Consider the following 16,804-nt stretch of genomic DNA (forward strand, 5'->3'; position numbering starts at 1 on the left):
CATCTTTGCTTTGTGGGGGTTGAGACCCACGCAAAAACGGGCAGAATGTGCAAACTCCACACAGACAGTGACCCGCGCCCTCAGCACCATGAGGCAGCAGCGCTAACCACTCCGCCACCGGGCCACCTATCTACTCCTTTTTTAATGAACAGCTTACCTGTGTGTTTGAAGGAACTTTGTTCCCAGCAACAAGAATTTGCTGTGGTTGAATAATCACTCCAGTCTGCTGAGGGATAGTTCCGGGTGGCAATGGAGCCAGCATCTACAAGAAGAAAGTTAAATCCAGCTTGATAACTACTCTCAGCAGGATTTCCAGTTACAAGCTTTATATCTCTCCTGTGTAAACACTTTTGTGACAAAAGACCAAATAAGGTTATCTTTCTGTATTCATAGAAGATTTGCTTTTTTATTTATTTGAGTTGTATCTGTAGATTGCTGACTGCTGAGGCAGTTTAACAGACACCATTAAATAAACCACGGCAAAAGCATACTGTACTTAAAAACATCAAAAGTACGCTACTTAAAAAAATATTGGGCAGCATTCTAATGCAGAAAAATCATGTGAATACCACAATTAGCAGCACTGACAGGAATTTGCTTAAGAGTTGACTTTTTTCACTTACGGTACAGCATTATTCATTGAGAAAACTCATCCATGAAATTTTATACGCAGATGCTTAGATGTGTAAGCATCTAATTCTAGCAAGATGCTAGAATTAGATGCTTACACAGCACTAGCGTACAGTGGTGTTAAGAAACATATTGAAAAATTAAAACCTAAAAACTGAAATGGAACTTCAGGCTGACTATCTTTGAAGTCTACTGAAAAGTTATGATTCCTCTTGATAAGGAACAAAATGCAATTACGTTTATTGACCTTCCTCTACCTATTCCTCCCTTGTCTACAATTCCGAGAAGTTTTAGTCCACTTCATTGTGTGTATAGTTTTTACAATTTCCATTTGTAAAGCATAAGGATTTTACCCTTCCTGATTTTTTTTTTTTTTTTTTAAAAGAGCTAGAACCATAAAACCAAGTTTGCACAGCAAAAGGAAACTATTTCACTACTGTTTATGTGCTGAAGCAATCCAAAATTACTCCATCTGCCCTGGTGCGCCTCCACAGCTCTCATCTGCCTCTGCTTAGAATATTTACCACCTTCTTTATTTACAGCAGGTAGTGGTCTGACATGGCGTGGACACAAATTCAGGAAAAGCATTCTTCGCTTAGTAGGCTGAATATAAATATTATCCACTTTATTGCCAACATAAACTGGTACTTAGTCTAGATGTGAACTAATCAGTTGTACGCACCTGCTGTATGACAGGTGCCTGCACACCACCGGACTGCATCTGTTGAATAACCTGCTGCTGTGTCACTGATTGTGCCAGTACAACTTGCTGGTGTGGCTGGATAAAGTAGTGGGCCCCATTAGGAGCTCGTACAAACTGCAGCAGTTGCCCTGTGAAAAAATAAGCAGTGTCTCACAGGTTACATGCGAACGAACAACATTGGTTAGGCTTCTGCTCAGGATAGATTCTAAAGATCACAAATATGTAACAGCAGTAACTGATATTTATAGAGCACATTTAGCAAAATAAAATGTTCCAAGGTGCATGTTCCAAAATAAAATTAAATATTAGGGTGGATGTTCAAAAGGTTGGTCACCAAGGGGTAGGGTTTAAAGAGAATCTTAAGAAAAAAGGAGGGATTGGGCCATTTAAAAAATAAATTTAAGAGTTTAGGTGCATGGCACCTGAAGGTACAGCCACTAATGGCGATGTGTAAAATCAGGTGTGAAAAAAATGCCCAAATTGGAGACTGTGAATATCACATAATTGTAGGAAGGATGAAATAGGGCAGGATGAGGCCAGGGAGGGATTTAAAAGTAAGGGTGATGAAAATGTCAAAAATTAAAATGTAACCAAATACAATGGAAACAAGAAATGAGTTTTTAAAATCAGTGCACAGAAAGACTGTATTCAAACCATCGTGCTTTGAAAGAGCTATATAATTTGACCTCTTTTTTGCTCTTCCTCAATAGCCCTGAATGTGTTTCTTTTCATATTCCCTTTTGAAAGTGACAATTGAATCAGTTTTCATCACCCTATCAGGTAGTGTCTTCCAGATATGTTGGGATAGCTATCCATCTTGACTACAGATATTTCTCCACAAAATATATCTCCTCAACCTGACCCAAGCCACTTATGCCCCTGCTCGTTAGATTCTTGCCAGAGTTGGAAGTCTGATCATATAACATTCAATTAAATTGCAAAGTTGAAACGGAATTACAAAATATAGAATGACGGTCGAAGAAGAAAAGCAAAGGGAAAAAACTGACTCCAACGTGGCCATCAAGCATGAACCAAGTAGGAACAGTACAAACGTAAAGCACAACTACAGGGGTTGTTGTATAATGGCATTTGTGGCCCTCCTTGAACCCTAGTGACAACATGAAGGCTGTACATTAAGACGTGCTTTTACCTGTATTTGTTAATATTGGTCCATTAGAAAGCTGGTAGGGAGCTGGAACACCTGCTGGTAATGCCAGAGTTGCGGCAGTGGCAGCTGCACTCTGCAGAAGAAACAGAAGGAATGTTATTTGACTGATGAAAAACAATTACAACAGAAATATTTATTCTGCCCTGTGGTGCAAGCACAGGTATCGCCTTTCAATTTGGTTGCAGGTTAATGTGATGACATGCACACTTGTAAAATGGTGGTAGAGCCACATTCAGTTTTGAAGGCAAGCAACATTTTGTTTTCAGATTAATACTGCAGTGTATGAGAGGTTAGAAGGCCTTTTTCTCATGGCAAAGGGAAATTTGAATACAGTTTGTAATACCTGATGTCATGTGAATTATGTGACTTGAAGAAAAATCTACTGAAATTATTATTTTAATAATAAAAAGCACCAGTACAAGACAGTAAACATGAATTGCATCTTTTATCATTGTGAAGGTTAAGCTGCATACAATGAGCTTCTGTAATTCTAATAAGGACCAAGCCACTCACTGAACAAAATAAATCTAGAACCTATACCTTTCCCCTTCCAACCTCTATATCGACAATTAAAAAATTGCAATTTTTCAGAACTAAATAACGAACAATACTATATGAGGCGGCACAGTGGCTATCACTGCTGCCTCACAGCGCCTGGGATCCGGATTCAATTCCAGTCTTTGGTGACTTTCCTCCCACAGTCCAAAGATGAGTAAGTTAGATTGCCCATGATAAATTGCCCGTTGTGCCCCAAGATGTGCAGGTTCGGTAGGGGTTATGGGGTTACTTGGATTGGGGGGGACCTAGGTAGGGTACAGTATCAGAGTGTCGGTGTAGACTCGATGGGCCAAATGGCCTCCTTCAGCACTATAGGAATTCTATGGAAATTTGTACCCCAGATATTCAGAAACTGCAGGGGACAAGCCCTACAGGATTCAAATCCACACATTAAACAAAAGGGAATGTCTCCCAAGACAGAGGAAGATTTGAGGCATGACAACCCCCGCTGTTGCACACCTCCTGGAAGATGATTCCCAAGCAGACCCAGCCCTGGAGCAAATCACCACCCCACACTCTTAAAGTTGTGGAATGAGAAGGTTGACGGTGCCTCGGCGGGATGGACGACTTCTTGGGAGGGCCCATCGGAGGGAAGGTGGACTCGGGGATGATCATGGAGCAAGTGAAACTGCAAATCGCCGTAGCGAACGCCCAGGAACTCTTACAGAGAATGACTGATAAATGTTTCAGGAAGTGTGTTGGGAAACCAGGAAGTTCACTGGACAACTCTGAACAGAAATGTATAGCTATGTGCATGGATCGATACATGGATGCCTGGAACACAGTATCTCGAACATACAACTCCCGACTACAGCGAGAGCGTGCACAAATGTAACTGCACAGCAAACGAACAAGTCTTACTGCATTTGTACCGATCTGAGAGAGAGAAGAACTCAAGCAAAGGAAGGATGTATAATATAGAACAGTGTACGTTTCAGGAAAGTTGCTAACTTGTCTACGTTATAAAACAATTGTGTCAGCCTGTATTCTGTGGATTTAATTATGGCTGTAATAAAAGTACATGATATTGAAAAAAAAAAAAAAAAAAAAAAAAAAATGTTGTGGAATGGGATGGAGATCTAAAAATGGGAGGGAGAGCAGTGGCAGAGCAGACCCAAGTTCAATTCTGGCCTAGGGTGGCTGTTTATGTGGAGTCTGCACGTTCTCCCCGTGCCTACGTGGGTTTCCTCCGGTTGTTCTGGTTTCCACTCACAGCCCAAAGATGTGAAGGTTAGGTGGATTGGCCATGTTAAATTGCCCCTTAGTGTCCAAAGATATGAAGGTTAGGTGGAGTGACCATAATCAATGTGTGGGGTTGCAGGGTAAGGGTGAAGGAGTGGGCCCAGGTAGAGTGGAGGGTCGGTGCAGACCCGATGGGCCGAATGGTCTCCTTCTGCACATAGGGATTGTATAGTTCTATGGCATAATTTGAACTGACATCTGAAACAAATCATTAAGAAGTTCAGTGCTGACTTCCGGGTGCGGCTATGCGGAGCTGAGCCGCACGATTCGGCAGCTCCCGCTACCACGGACTTTCGGGCTCGCTAGAAGAGCCCCAACGGAACTTTTTTTCGAGACTAAACCGTGGGGAAGGTAAGAGGGAGGTCCCCCTCCAACTTTTATGAAACGGACTCGAAGCGTAACGGCCACAAAAGTGGCATTGGAGCAACGGGAAAAAACGGGGAAAAAAGACAAAATGGCGGCGGCCAGAGACAAAGTGGAGCTGCAGGAGCTGGAGCAACGGGAAAAACCGGGGAAAAAAGACAAAATGGCGGCAGCCAGAGACAAAGTGGAGCTGCAGGAGTTTATTAAGCACTGCTTCGAGGAGCAGCGCGAGGAGATGCGTAAGGAAATGCTGGCGCCTATGCTTTCGGCAATCGAAGGACGAGGGATCACCCAGAAGGCCCACGAGGTTCAGATCCAGGAGGTACAAAAAAGAGTTGGTCAGAACGAGGACGAGATCTCGGGCCTGGTGGTGAGAGTGGAGCAGAACGAGGCGCTACACAGGAGGTGGGCGGGAAGAGTCGAAGACCTGGAGAACAGGTCGAGGAGAAAGAATCTGCGGATCCTGGGTCTCCCTGAAGGAGCGGAGGGGGCTGATGCCGGGGCATACGCGAGCACGATGCTCGGGGCGATGATGGGCAAGGAGGCCCCTTCGAGGCTGCTGGAGTTGGACGGGGCACACCGGGTGCTGGCGAGGAGGCCCCGGGCAAATGAGCCGCCAAGGGCGATGGTGGTGAGGTTCCACCAGTTCACGGACAGAGAGTGGGTCCTGAAATAGGCCAAGAAGGAACGGAGCAGTAAGTGGGACAATGCAGAGATCCGAATATACCCGGACTGGAGCACAGAGGTTGCAAAGCGGAGAGCGGGTTTCAACCGGGCCAAAGCGGTGTTGCACCGGAAAGAAGTGAAATGCGGAATGCTGCAGCCAGCGCGACTGTGGGTCACATACAAGGGCCAACACTACTACCTTGAAACGCCTGAAGAGGCGTGGACATTTATACAAACCGAAAAGTTGGACTCTAACTGAGGGTTTGTGAGGGTGGGGGGGATATTTGAGGTTTGATGTGTGATGGTTGTTGTATATAGGGGGTCAATCACAATCACGCGCAGGAAATGTTACATGGGCTGGGGGAGAGAGACAAGGCCGCGACAGGAGCTGCGCCAGAGGGGGCGGAGCGGGCTTTGGAAAGCGCGGGGTTTTTTGTTTTTCCCGCGTGCGGGAAGAAAGGTGGGAGAGGAAACTCCCACACGGGGAGGTCAATGGGATAGCGGGGGTAGCCGGGGTCAGCTGACTTACGGGGGTGACATGGGGGGAGCACAAAAGCTAGACAGGGGTCTAGCGGGGGGGGGGGGGAGGTGGGTAGAAAGGGTTGCTGCTGCACTGGCCGAAAGGGAATGGGACATAGAAGAGGTGGTCGGGACCGGGGTCCCCCGTCTGGGGGACTGGAGGGTGAGGGAGGCGTGGACACGGGACTGGCCCAGAAAAGGAGATGGCTAGTCGGCGGGGGGGGGAGAAAGAGAGGAGCCCCTCCAATCCGGCTGATAGCGTGGAACGTCAGGGGGCTGAATGGGCCAGTGAAGAGGGCGAGTGTTCGCGCACTTAAAGGGACTGAAGGCGGACGTGGTCATGCTCCAAGAGACTCACCTGAAGGTGGCGGACCAGGTCAGGTTAAGAAAGGGATGGGTAGGACAGGTATTCCACTCGGGACTGGACGCGAAGAATAGAGGGGTGGCAATATTAGTGGGAAAGCGGGTGTCATTTCAGGCCAAGACTATTGAGGTGGTCAATGGAGGGCGATATGTAATGGTGAGCGGTAGGCTGCAAGGGATGTGGGTGGTGTTGGTAAACGTATATACCCCAAACTGGGATGATGCAGGATTCATGAAGCGCATGTTGGGGAGCATTCCGGACTTGGAGAAAGGAGGCCTGATAATGGGAGGGGACTTCAATACAATGTTGGATCCAGCACTGGACCGCTCCACATCAAGGACTGGAAAGAGGCCGGCGGCGGCCAAGGTACTTAGGGGGTTTATGGATCAGATGGGGGGAGTGGACCCATGGTGGTTTGCAAGGCCGCAGTCCAGGGAATTTTCTTTCTTTTCCCATGTACACAAAGCCTACTCCCGGATAGATTTTTTTGTTCTGGGCAGGGCGCTCATCCCGAGGGTGGAGGGGACGGAATATTCGGCCATAGCCGTTTCGGACCATGCCCCGCACTGGGTGGAACTGGAGCTGGGAGAGGAGAGGGACCAACGCCCGCTGTGGCGGCTGGATGTGGGACTGCTGGCGGACAAGGTGGTGTGTGGGAAGGTGAGGGGGTGTATCGAAAGGTACTTGGAGGCCAACGACAACGGGGAGGTGCGGGTAGGGGTGGTATGGGAGGCGTTGAAGGCGGTGATCAGGGGAGAGCTAATCTCCATTAGGGCTCATGGGGAGAAGACAGAGGGCATGGAAAGGGAGAGGTTAGTGGGGGAGATTTTGAGAGTGGACAGGAGATACGCAGAGGCCCCGGAGGAAAGATTACTTGGGGAAAGACGACGGCTCCAGACGGAGTTTGACCTGTTGACCACAGGGAAGGCAGAGACACAGTGGAGGAAAGCGCAGGGGGCGACCTATGAGTATGGGGAAAAGGCTAGTCGGATGCTGGCACACCAGCTCCGTAAAAGGATGGCAGCGAGGGAAATAGGGGGAGTCAAAGATGGAAGGGGAGCCACGGTTCGGAGTGCGATGAAAATAAACAAGGTATTTAAGGCCTTTTATGAAGAGCTGTACAGATCTCAGCCCCTAGCGGGGGAAGAGGGTATGAGACGATTCCTAGACCAACTGAGATTCCCGAGGGTGGAGGAGCAAGAGGTGGCTGGTCTGGGGGCACCAATTGGGTTGGAGGAGCTGAGCAAGGGTTTGGGGAGCATGCAGGCGGGGAAGGCCCCGGGACCGGACGGATTCCCGGTGGAGTTCTACAGGAAGTACGTCGACCTGTTGGCCCCGCTACTAGTGAGGACCTTTAATGAGGCAAGAGAGGAGGGGACACTACCTCCGACAATGTCGGAAGCGACAATTTCTTTGATCCCAAAGCGGGACAAGGACCCACTGCAATGTGGATCGTTCAGGCCGATCTCTCTCCTTAATGTGGATGCAAAGTTGCTGGCAAAAGTGCTGGCCACGAGGATCGAGGACTGTGTCCCGGGGGTGCTTCACGAGAACCAGACAGGATTTGTAAAGGGTAGGCAGCTAAACACCAATGTGCGGCGGCTCTTAAACGTGATAATGATGCCATCGGTGGAGGGAGAAGCGGAGATAATGGCAGCTATGGACGCGGAGAAGGCCTTTGACCGAGTAGAGTGGGAGTACCTCTGGGAGGTGCGGCGTAGGTTTGGGTTCGGGGGAGGGTTTATCAGTTGGGTTAAGCTCCTTTACAGAGCCCCGGTGGCGAGGGAAGTGACGAACCGGCGGAGGTCGGAGTACTTTCGACTGTACCAAGGGACGAGGCAGGGGTGCCCCCTGTCCCCCCTGTTGTTCGCATTGGCGATCAAACCATTGGCCATGTCATTGAGGGAGTCTAATAAATGGAGGGGGGTGGTCCGAGGGGGAGAAGAGCATCGGGTGTCGCTATATGCAGATGACCTGTTGCTGTACGTGGCGGATCCAATGGAGGGGATGGTGGAGGTCATGCAGACTCTAAGGGAGTTTGGGGAGAAAGAGGGATAGGGGACCTACTGCTGAGGAGGGCGGAGGGGAGCTTTTGGTATCTGGGGATCCAGATAGCCAGGAGTTGGGGGACCCTACATAAACTGAATCTGACGAGGTTAGTGGAGCAAATGGAGGAGGATTTTAAAAGATGGGACATGCTACAGCTCTCGCTGGCGGGTAGAGTACAATCGGTCAAAATGGTGGTCCTTCCGAGGTTTTTGTTTGTGTTTCAGTGCCTTCCCATCGTGATCACCAAGGCCTTTTTTAAGAGAGTAGGCAGGAGTATTATGGGGTTTGTGTGGGCGAGGGTAAGGAGAGGGTTCCTGGAACGCAGTAGGGACAGAGGAGGGTTGGCGCTGCCAAACCTGGGGAGCTACTACTGGGCAGCAAATGTGGCGATGATCCGCAAGTGGGTTATGGAGGGAGAGGGGGCGGCATGGAAGAGGATGGAGATGGCGTCCTGCAAAGGAACGAGCCTGGGGGCGTTGGGGACGGCACCGCTGCCGCTCTCACCGACAAAGTATACCACGAGCCCGGTGGTGGCGGCAACGCTAAGGATCTGGGGCCAGTGGAGACGGCACAGGGGTGCAATGGGAGCATCGGTGTGGTCCCCGATCAGGGGTAACCATCGGTTTGTCCCGGGGAAGATGGACGGGGGGTTCCAGAGCTGGCATCGGGTGGGGATCAGAAGAATGGGGGACCTGTTCATTGACGGAACGTTTGCGAGCCTAGGGGCACTGGAGGAGAAGTTTGAGTTACTTCCGGGAAATGCTTTCAGATACATGCAGGTGAGGGCTTTTGTGAAGCGACAGGTGAGGGAATTCCCGCTGCTCCCGGCACAAGAAATTCAAGACAGGGTGATCTCGGGTGCATGGGTCGGGGAGGGCAAGGTGTCGGCAATACACCAGGAGATGAGAGAAGAGGGGGAAGCTTAAGTAGAAGAGTTGAAGGGTAAATGGGAGGAGGAGCTGGGGGAGGAGATCGAGGAAGGTCTGTGGGCTGATGCCTTGGGTAGGGTTAATTCCTCCTCCTCGTGTGCCAGGCTCAGCCTGATACAATTTAAGGTGGTTCACAGAGCTCACTTGACGGGGGCGAGGTTGAGCAGGTTCTTCGGGGTAGAGGACAGATGTGGAAGGTGCTCAGGGAGCCCGGCGAACCATGTCCATATGTTTTGGTCATGCCCGGCACTGGAGGGGTTCTGGAGAGGAGTGGCGGGAGCAATATCTCAGGTGGTGAAAGTCCAGGTCAAGCAAAGCTGGGGGCTAGCAATATTCGGAGTAGTGGATGAACCGGGAGTGCAGGAGGCGAAAGAGGCCGGTATTCTGGCCTTTGCGTCCCTCGTAGCCCGGCGAAGGATCTTGCTAATGTGGAAGGAGGCGTAGTCCCCCAGCGTGGAGGCCTGGATAAACAATATGTCCGGGGAGGGGGGGGGGAAAGAGATGCCTGGGGGGGTGGATGAGCAAGAGATAACATGAAGAGTCGGGGAAACTGGCACGTACGGGAGAGAGCCAGTGTACAAAGCTATGTAAATATACTATTTTGCCATGTATATATCTTGCTCCGCGCGATTTCTCGTTTCCTTTTTTTTTTGTTACGGGGGGGGGGGGGTTATTGTTTGTAAGGGAGAAAAATTTTGTTAAAAACTTTAATAAATATATTATTTTTAAAAAAGAAGTTCAGTGCTCACACAAATAAACTGGAAAACCAGATTCAATTAACCAACTGATGAGTTTTTTTTTACGTTCACATTCAAAGGCTAAAAAACAGCAAAGGTGGATAACGAGTGTCAAATGCCCTTTCCTTAACACAGCATGGAATACAGAATATCCTGAAGTACAAGAAGATGTTTATGAAACTGACAGCATTTCTGGCATTAGAATACAAACTCAATCTAAACCAGCCAGAGATAGACTGATAGGGGCAGCTTTATACAACTGCCAACACTCAATAATTCCCACCTTATTACTCGTACAAATTGAAGCTAACAAACCTTTTCAATTAATTTAAATCGAACATGTACGGGAAAGGCCTGGCTGCAAAATAGCCTGACAATGTTTATTTTTGAGGTCAATACGAATAATGGTCACTTGAGTGGTCAGTGTCTGCCCTGTGAATATGTACCACAGCAACAAGGACAGCATGGTAACATAAGTGGCTAGCACCGTGACTTCACAGCGCCAGGGTTCCAGGTTTGATTCCCTGCTGGGTCACTGTCTGTGAGGAGCATGCACGTTCTCCCCGTGTCTGCGTGGGTTTCCTCCCACAGTCCAAAGACGTGTAGGTTAGGTAGATTGGCCATGCTAAATTGCCCTTAGTGTCCAAAAAGGTTAGGAGGGGTTATTGGGTTACAGGGATAGGGTGGAAGTGAGGTCTTAAGTGGGTCAGTGCAGACTCGATGGGCCGAATGGCCTCCTTCTGCACTGTATGTTCTACGTTCAACACAAACCTCCAGGAGAGGATGGAAGAGAAAAGTGGCAAGAAATAAGTATATCTTTATATCGGTGTAGGTGTGTGTGTGTGTATTTCTGTATTTATATATTATATATATATATATATATTTATTATATACCCTTACCATGCCAGTTGGATTCATATGCTGTATTAGCTTCCCATCTTGCATAATAACTTGCGGTCCTGATTTATGAGAAGATGAGAAAACTATGGGATAAATTAAGTAAAGTGAAATATTGTCATTAGTATTTTGAATATATTAACTAAGCAGAGTTAAACTTAATAGTTTTCATGCTTTAAATGTTTCACATAGCATATCACCAGAGTCAACAAAGAGCCAACTGAGCCAGAACTGTTTAAGGAATAATTACCCAAAGATAAAACAGAAAGTGTCTTCGGGGTTCGTTCTGCTTCCTCAGGTCTTTTTATTTCCCTTCCATTCTCCTTAGATTAGATATGACACCAGTCCACAGACCTGGTACAGTTGGTACATTACCTTTGTGGTGACTCCGACATATTAACCAGGGCTCAACAGTCGCAAGTGCCACAGATAAAAGTGCAATTCTAATTTCAAAATAACATAGAATTATAACCTATTACTAATTACAAGTTTTACAATATCTGGTATCCTAAAGAAAGCAAATAACATTGGCTAAGCTTTCATTATTTTTCTGCATTAATTGGTGCCTTTTAAAACATTTATATTTATCAGGTAGTTGCTTGGATTTCTTCCTGTACAGTCACTTGTGCAAATAATGGATCAGAATATGGAATCGGGCATTGAGGTCTGCGTGTCGGGGGTGATAGGGGAGGATCAGACGGGTTTTGTGAAGGGGAGGCAGTTGTCGGCGAACGTGTGGAGGTTACTTAGTATGATTATGATGCCCTCGGAGGGCAGGATGTTGAGGTCATGGTAGTGATGGATGTGGAGAAAACTTTTGATCAGGTGGGGTGGGCGTATCTGAGTTGTTGGGGCGGTTCGGGTTCAGAGGAGTTTATGGATTGGGTCCAGCTGGTGCACAAAGAGTGTGTGTGCGGATGAACCAAATGAGTTCAGGATACTTTGGGCTTCACCACGGGCAAGGGTGCCTGCTCTCCCCTATGTTGTTTGCCTTGGCGATAGAGCCGTTGGCAATGACACTTGGGCATTAAGGGATTGGAGAGGGATGGCGATGGGGATGGGAGACATAGGGTTTTGTTACATGCGGATGCCTTATTATATATTTCAGACCCACTGGGCAGCAAGAACAAGAACAAAGAACAAAGAAATGTACAGCACAGGAACAGGCCCTTCGGCCCTCCAAGCCCGTGCCGACCATGCTGCCCGACTAAACTACAATCTTCTGCACTTCCTGGGTCCGTATCCCTCTATTCCCATCCTATTCATGTATTTGTCAAGATGCCCCTTAAATGTCACTATCGTCCCTGCTTCCACCACCTCCTCCGGTAGCGGGTTCCAGGCACCCACTACCCTCTGTGTAAAAAACTTGCCTCATACATCTACTCTAAACCTTGCCCCTCTCACCTTAAACCTATGCCCCCTAGTAATTGACCCCTCTACCCTGGGGAAAAGCCTCTGACTATCCACTTTGTCTATGCCCCTCATAATTTTGTAGACCTCTATCAGGTCTCCCCTCAACCTCCTTCGTTCCAGTGAGAACAAACCGAGTTTATTCAACCGCTCCTCATAGCTAATGCCCTCCATACCAGGCAACATTCTGGTAAATCTCTTCTGCACCCTCTCTAAAGCCTCCACATCCTTCTGGTAGTGTGGTGGCCAGAATTGAACACTATACTCCAAGTGCGGCCTAACTAAGGTTCTATACAGCTGCAACATGACTTGCCAATTCTTATACTCAATGCCCCGGCCAATGAAGGCAAGCATGCCGTATGCCTTCTTGACTACCTTCTCCACCTGTGTTGCCCCTTTCAATGACCTGTGGACCTGTACTCCTAGATCTCTTTGACTTTCAATACTCTTGAGGGTTCTACCATTCACTGTATATTCCCTACCTGCATTAGACCTTCCAAAATGCATTACCTCACATTTGTGCGGATGAAACTCCATCTGCCATCTCTCCGCTCAAGTCTCCAAACAATCTAAATCCTGCTGTATCCTCTGACAGTCCTCATCGCTATCTGCAATTCCACCAGGATCCAAAGATTTCTGTCAAGGCCTCAGCAATTTCCTCTCCAGCCTCCTTCAGTATTATGGGGTAGATCCCATCAGGCCCTGGGGACTTATCTACCTTAATATTTTTTAAGACACCCAACACCTCGTCTTTTTGGATCTCAATGTGACCCTGGCTATCTACACACCCTTCTCCAGACTCAACATCTACCAATTTCTTCTCTTTGGTGAATACTGATGCAAAGTATTCATTTAGTACCTCACCCATTTCCTTAATATCTACCTTAATATTTTTTAAGACACCCAACACCTCGTCTTTTTGGATCTCAATGTGACCCAGGCTATCTACACACCCTTCTCCAGACTCAACATCTACCAATTTCTTCTCTTTGGTGAATACTGATGCAAAGTATTCATTTAGTACCTCGCCCATTTCCTCTGGCTCCACACATAGATTCCCTTGCCTATCCTTCAGTGGGTCAACCCTTTCCCTTGCTACCCTCTTGCTTTTTATGTACGTGTAAAAAGTCTTGGGATTTTCCTTAACCCTAAGCACTGGGAGGATTATGAAGATCTTGGGAGAGTTTGGTCTGTTTTGGGGAAATAAATTGAACATGGGAAAGAGTGAAGTATTCCCACATCAATGCCAGAGGGCAGGAAAGGAAATTATTAGGGGAGCTATCATTTAGGGTGGTGGGGGTGAGATTTCGGTATCGAAACATTCAGGTGGCATGGAGCTGGGCCCAGCTGCATAGATTGAACTTGGTTCGATTGGTGGAGGGGATGAAGGTGTGCAGGTTAGGTGGATTGGCCACGCTAAATTGCCCCTTAATTGGAAAAAAAATTGTTTTTTAATTTTGAAGGTGGATTTTAAGAGGTGGGACGTTTTGCCGCTATCGCTGGCTGAGCAGGTGCATATAGTGAAAATGACAGTGCTGCGTAGATTTCTGTATGCGTTTCAGAACCTCTCAAGTCTTTTTTCAGGAAAGTCAATGAGCTGATCCTGGGGTTTGTGTGAGCGGGGAAGGTCCCAGGAGTGCAGCGGGATTTACTGGAATGGGTATGGAAATGGGCGATAGAAAGGTCGGTCAGGGGGCAGGTGGAAGAGGCATTGTGTAGGCAAACGGGTTTGAGCGCTTTCTTATTGGCGCCTTTGCCGTTCTCGCCGGCCAGGTACTCCGCAAGCCTATTGGTGGTGTCGGCTTTAAGGGCGTGGGAACAGTGTAGGTGTCACTTGGGGTTGGAGGGTATGTCGTTGTTGACGCCCATTTGAGACAACCATAGATTTGTACCCAATTATTTTCTTATTTTTTATTTTCCAATTAAGGGGCAATTTAGCGTGGCCAATCCACCTACCCTGCACATCTTTGGGTTGTGGGGGTGAAACCCAAGCAGACATGGGGAGAATGTGCAAACTCCATGCGGACAGTGACCCAGGGCCAGGATTCGAACCCAGGTCCTCAACGTCGCAGTCCCAGTGCTATCCACTGCGCCACATGCCTCCCCTCATAGGTTTGTGCCGGCGAGGCTGGATGTGGGATTCCGGGGATGTTGGCATTTGGGGATTGAGTACTTCAGGAACTTGTTTATAGGGGACAAATTTGCGGGCCTGGAGGAGTTGGAGGAATTGCATGAGTTGCTCAAGAGGAATGGCTTTCAGTACCTGCAGGTTCCGGATTTCGTGAGTAGAGAGGTGCCAACTTCCCGAGGCTGCCACCTCCGGTGTTGCAAAGCTGTTGTCGGAGAACAAAATAGGGGAGGGAAAGGTGCCGGATATTTATAAGGAACTGATGGAGAGTGATAGTGCCCCGGGGGAGGATGTTAAGCGCAAGTGGGAGGAGGGGCTGGGAGGAGGGGCTGGGAGGGTTGGTGGGGGCCGGGACATGGCCTGAGGCCTTGTGGAGGTTGAACGCGTCCTCGTCGTGTGCAAGGTTAAACCTCATTCGGTTTATAGTGGTGCATAGGGCCCACATGACGATGGGAAGTTCTTTACGGGAGTGGAGGATAGGTGTATGCAGTGCATGGGGGCCCGCGAAACATGGCCACATACTCTAGATATGTCCAAGATTGAAGGGGTTCTGGCAGGGATTCTCAGACGTGATGTCCGAGATGCTGGGTGTGGAGATGGTTCTGAGCCCAGAGATGCTGATATTTGGTGTGTCGAGTGACCTGGCAGGATTCCGGAGGTTGGGGAAGATCAAGTTCGCTCTGCGGGGGCCGGTAGAGGGGTTCTCCCGGAGGTGGAAACCGTTCATCGATTTCTTCAAGAAGAATGAGAGGTCAGCAAGGGGGGGGGGCGTTAAAATGGGGAAGGCGGGACATGGCGGAGTTTTGTGGTTGTTTATTTGGTTGATGTGTTGTTCTTCTGATATTCTGTGTATATTTGTTAAATGCCTTGAATATAAATAGTTTTAATAAAAAAATGTTATTGAAAAAAACACCTTTCCCAAATGAGGATGTCCAAAACTACTTTACAACCAGAAGTACTTTTGAAGTGTAAGTCACTGTTGCAATGCAGGAAATGTGGCAGCCAATTTATGCACAGCAAGCTCCCACAAACAGCAATGTGACATACTGCTGCAGGATAAATATTGGCCTGGACTACAGGTAGAACTCCCCTACTCTTCTTCAAAATAATGGCCAGGGGGCAGATATTGCCTCGATTTCACAGCACATCTAAACAATGGCACCTCCAACGTTTCACCACTCTCTCTGTGCTGCTCTGAAGTCATTAGCTGGGATAATATGCTCAGGCCTCTGGAACAGGACATGAACTCACAACCTCCTGACTCAAAAGACGAGAGCCACATCTGAGCAGCAGCTGACGTTGGTGTAACCCAAGTAAAATAAAGGAGAAAATGGGTGAGTGAACCCATTTCCCTCATACAACTCACATAATAAATGTGGCCACCTAAAATGGTGTACAGTAAGGGATGCTGAGTCAAGGGTATGGACAAGCAAGCTACAGGCAGATCAAATAAAACTACAGGAAAAGGCTTTGCAGACTTCAAACAAATTCACAGCTTGATGCGAATAACATAAGTAAAGGGCTATCTCCAGGCCACCAACCAGATCAATAGAGCAGTCTTGTTGATCACAATTATTTACCAGACACAGCGGCACCCAATTCGTTTTTTGGAAGGGCATACATGTTTCCAACACTTTCAAGTATGGCCACTAGGTGCCCACCGCAAAACTGATGTGTCAGCCCCTGATTGGATTTCATCAATCAGGCTGATTGAGCCCTGATCAATTGATTGACAAATGGGGGCAGCACGGTGGCGCAGTGGATAGCACTGCTGCCTCACGGCACCGAGGTCCCAGGTTCGATCCCGGCTCTGGGTCACTGTCCGTGTGGAGTTTGCACATTCTCCCCGTGTTGCGTGGGTTTCGCCCTCACAACCCAAAGATCTGCAGGGTAGGTGGATTGGCCATGCTAAATTGCCCCTTCATTGGAAAAAATGAATTGGGTACTCTAAATTTTTTTAAAAATCAAATTGATTGACAAATGACCCAGAGACCGCCCACCAAAAGAGTCACGAAATTCAAACAGCGTAAGTTACTGCACAGATTCATTCTCTCTCTGGAGCAGCAGCAATTAACAAAGGTGACTTCCACCGGCCGACGAAGGAGACCATCACACTACGAACTGAAGGAAGACCAGTGCCTGAAGAGAACCAGATTGATAACCAACTAACAAAGGACTAAAAGACTGGAACTACAGATAACAGGCCTGTATCTGCTCAGTACTTGTCAGTCACTGCCAAGTTAAGATCTTGGAGCTATTGGGGTATAGTGTAACCTATGACTGGGAATGTGTGATTGAATAACCATAACCATTATCTGCGCGTGAATAAATATTGTCCTGTTTTATAAACTGAGTCTCATAGTCATTTGTCCACCGTATACGAGTTAAGACACACTGTGGTTTAGAACGGGCAACATAATAATAATCACTTATTGTCATGA

General features: G+C 47.9%; 1 protein-coding gene across 3 annotated transcripts in view; it reads right to left on the minus strand.

The window, feature by feature from the left end:
* The window catches only part of gtf2a1 (general transcription factor IIA, 1), a 132,618-nt gene that overhangs the window by 31,673 nt on the left and 84,141 nt on the right, over positions 1-16,804 (minus strand). For all 3 annotated transcript variants that reach the window (XM_072493742.1, XM_072493750.1, XM_072493760.1), the window contains exons 4-7: positions 10,829-10,911; positions 2,484-2,574; positions 1,313-1,461; positions 158-262 (exon numbers count right to left, since the gene is read on the minus strand). In XM_072493742.1, the coding sequence (XP_072349843.1) occupies positions 158-262; positions 1,313-1,461; positions 2,484-2,574; positions 10,829-10,911 (428 nt within the window). The remainder of the gene's footprint in view (positions 1-157; positions 263-1,312; positions 1,462-2,483; positions 2,575-10,828; positions 10,912-16,804) is intronic.

The sequence above is a fragment of the Scyliorhinus torazame genome, chromosome 2, assembly GCF_047496885.1.
Source record: "Scyliorhinus torazame isolate Kashiwa2021f chromosome 2, sScyTor2.1, whole genome shotgun sequence".
NCBI classification, from domain to species: domain Eukaryota; kingdom Metazoa; phylum Chordata; class Chondrichthyes; order Carcharhiniformes; family Scyliorhinidae; genus Scyliorhinus; species Scyliorhinus torazame.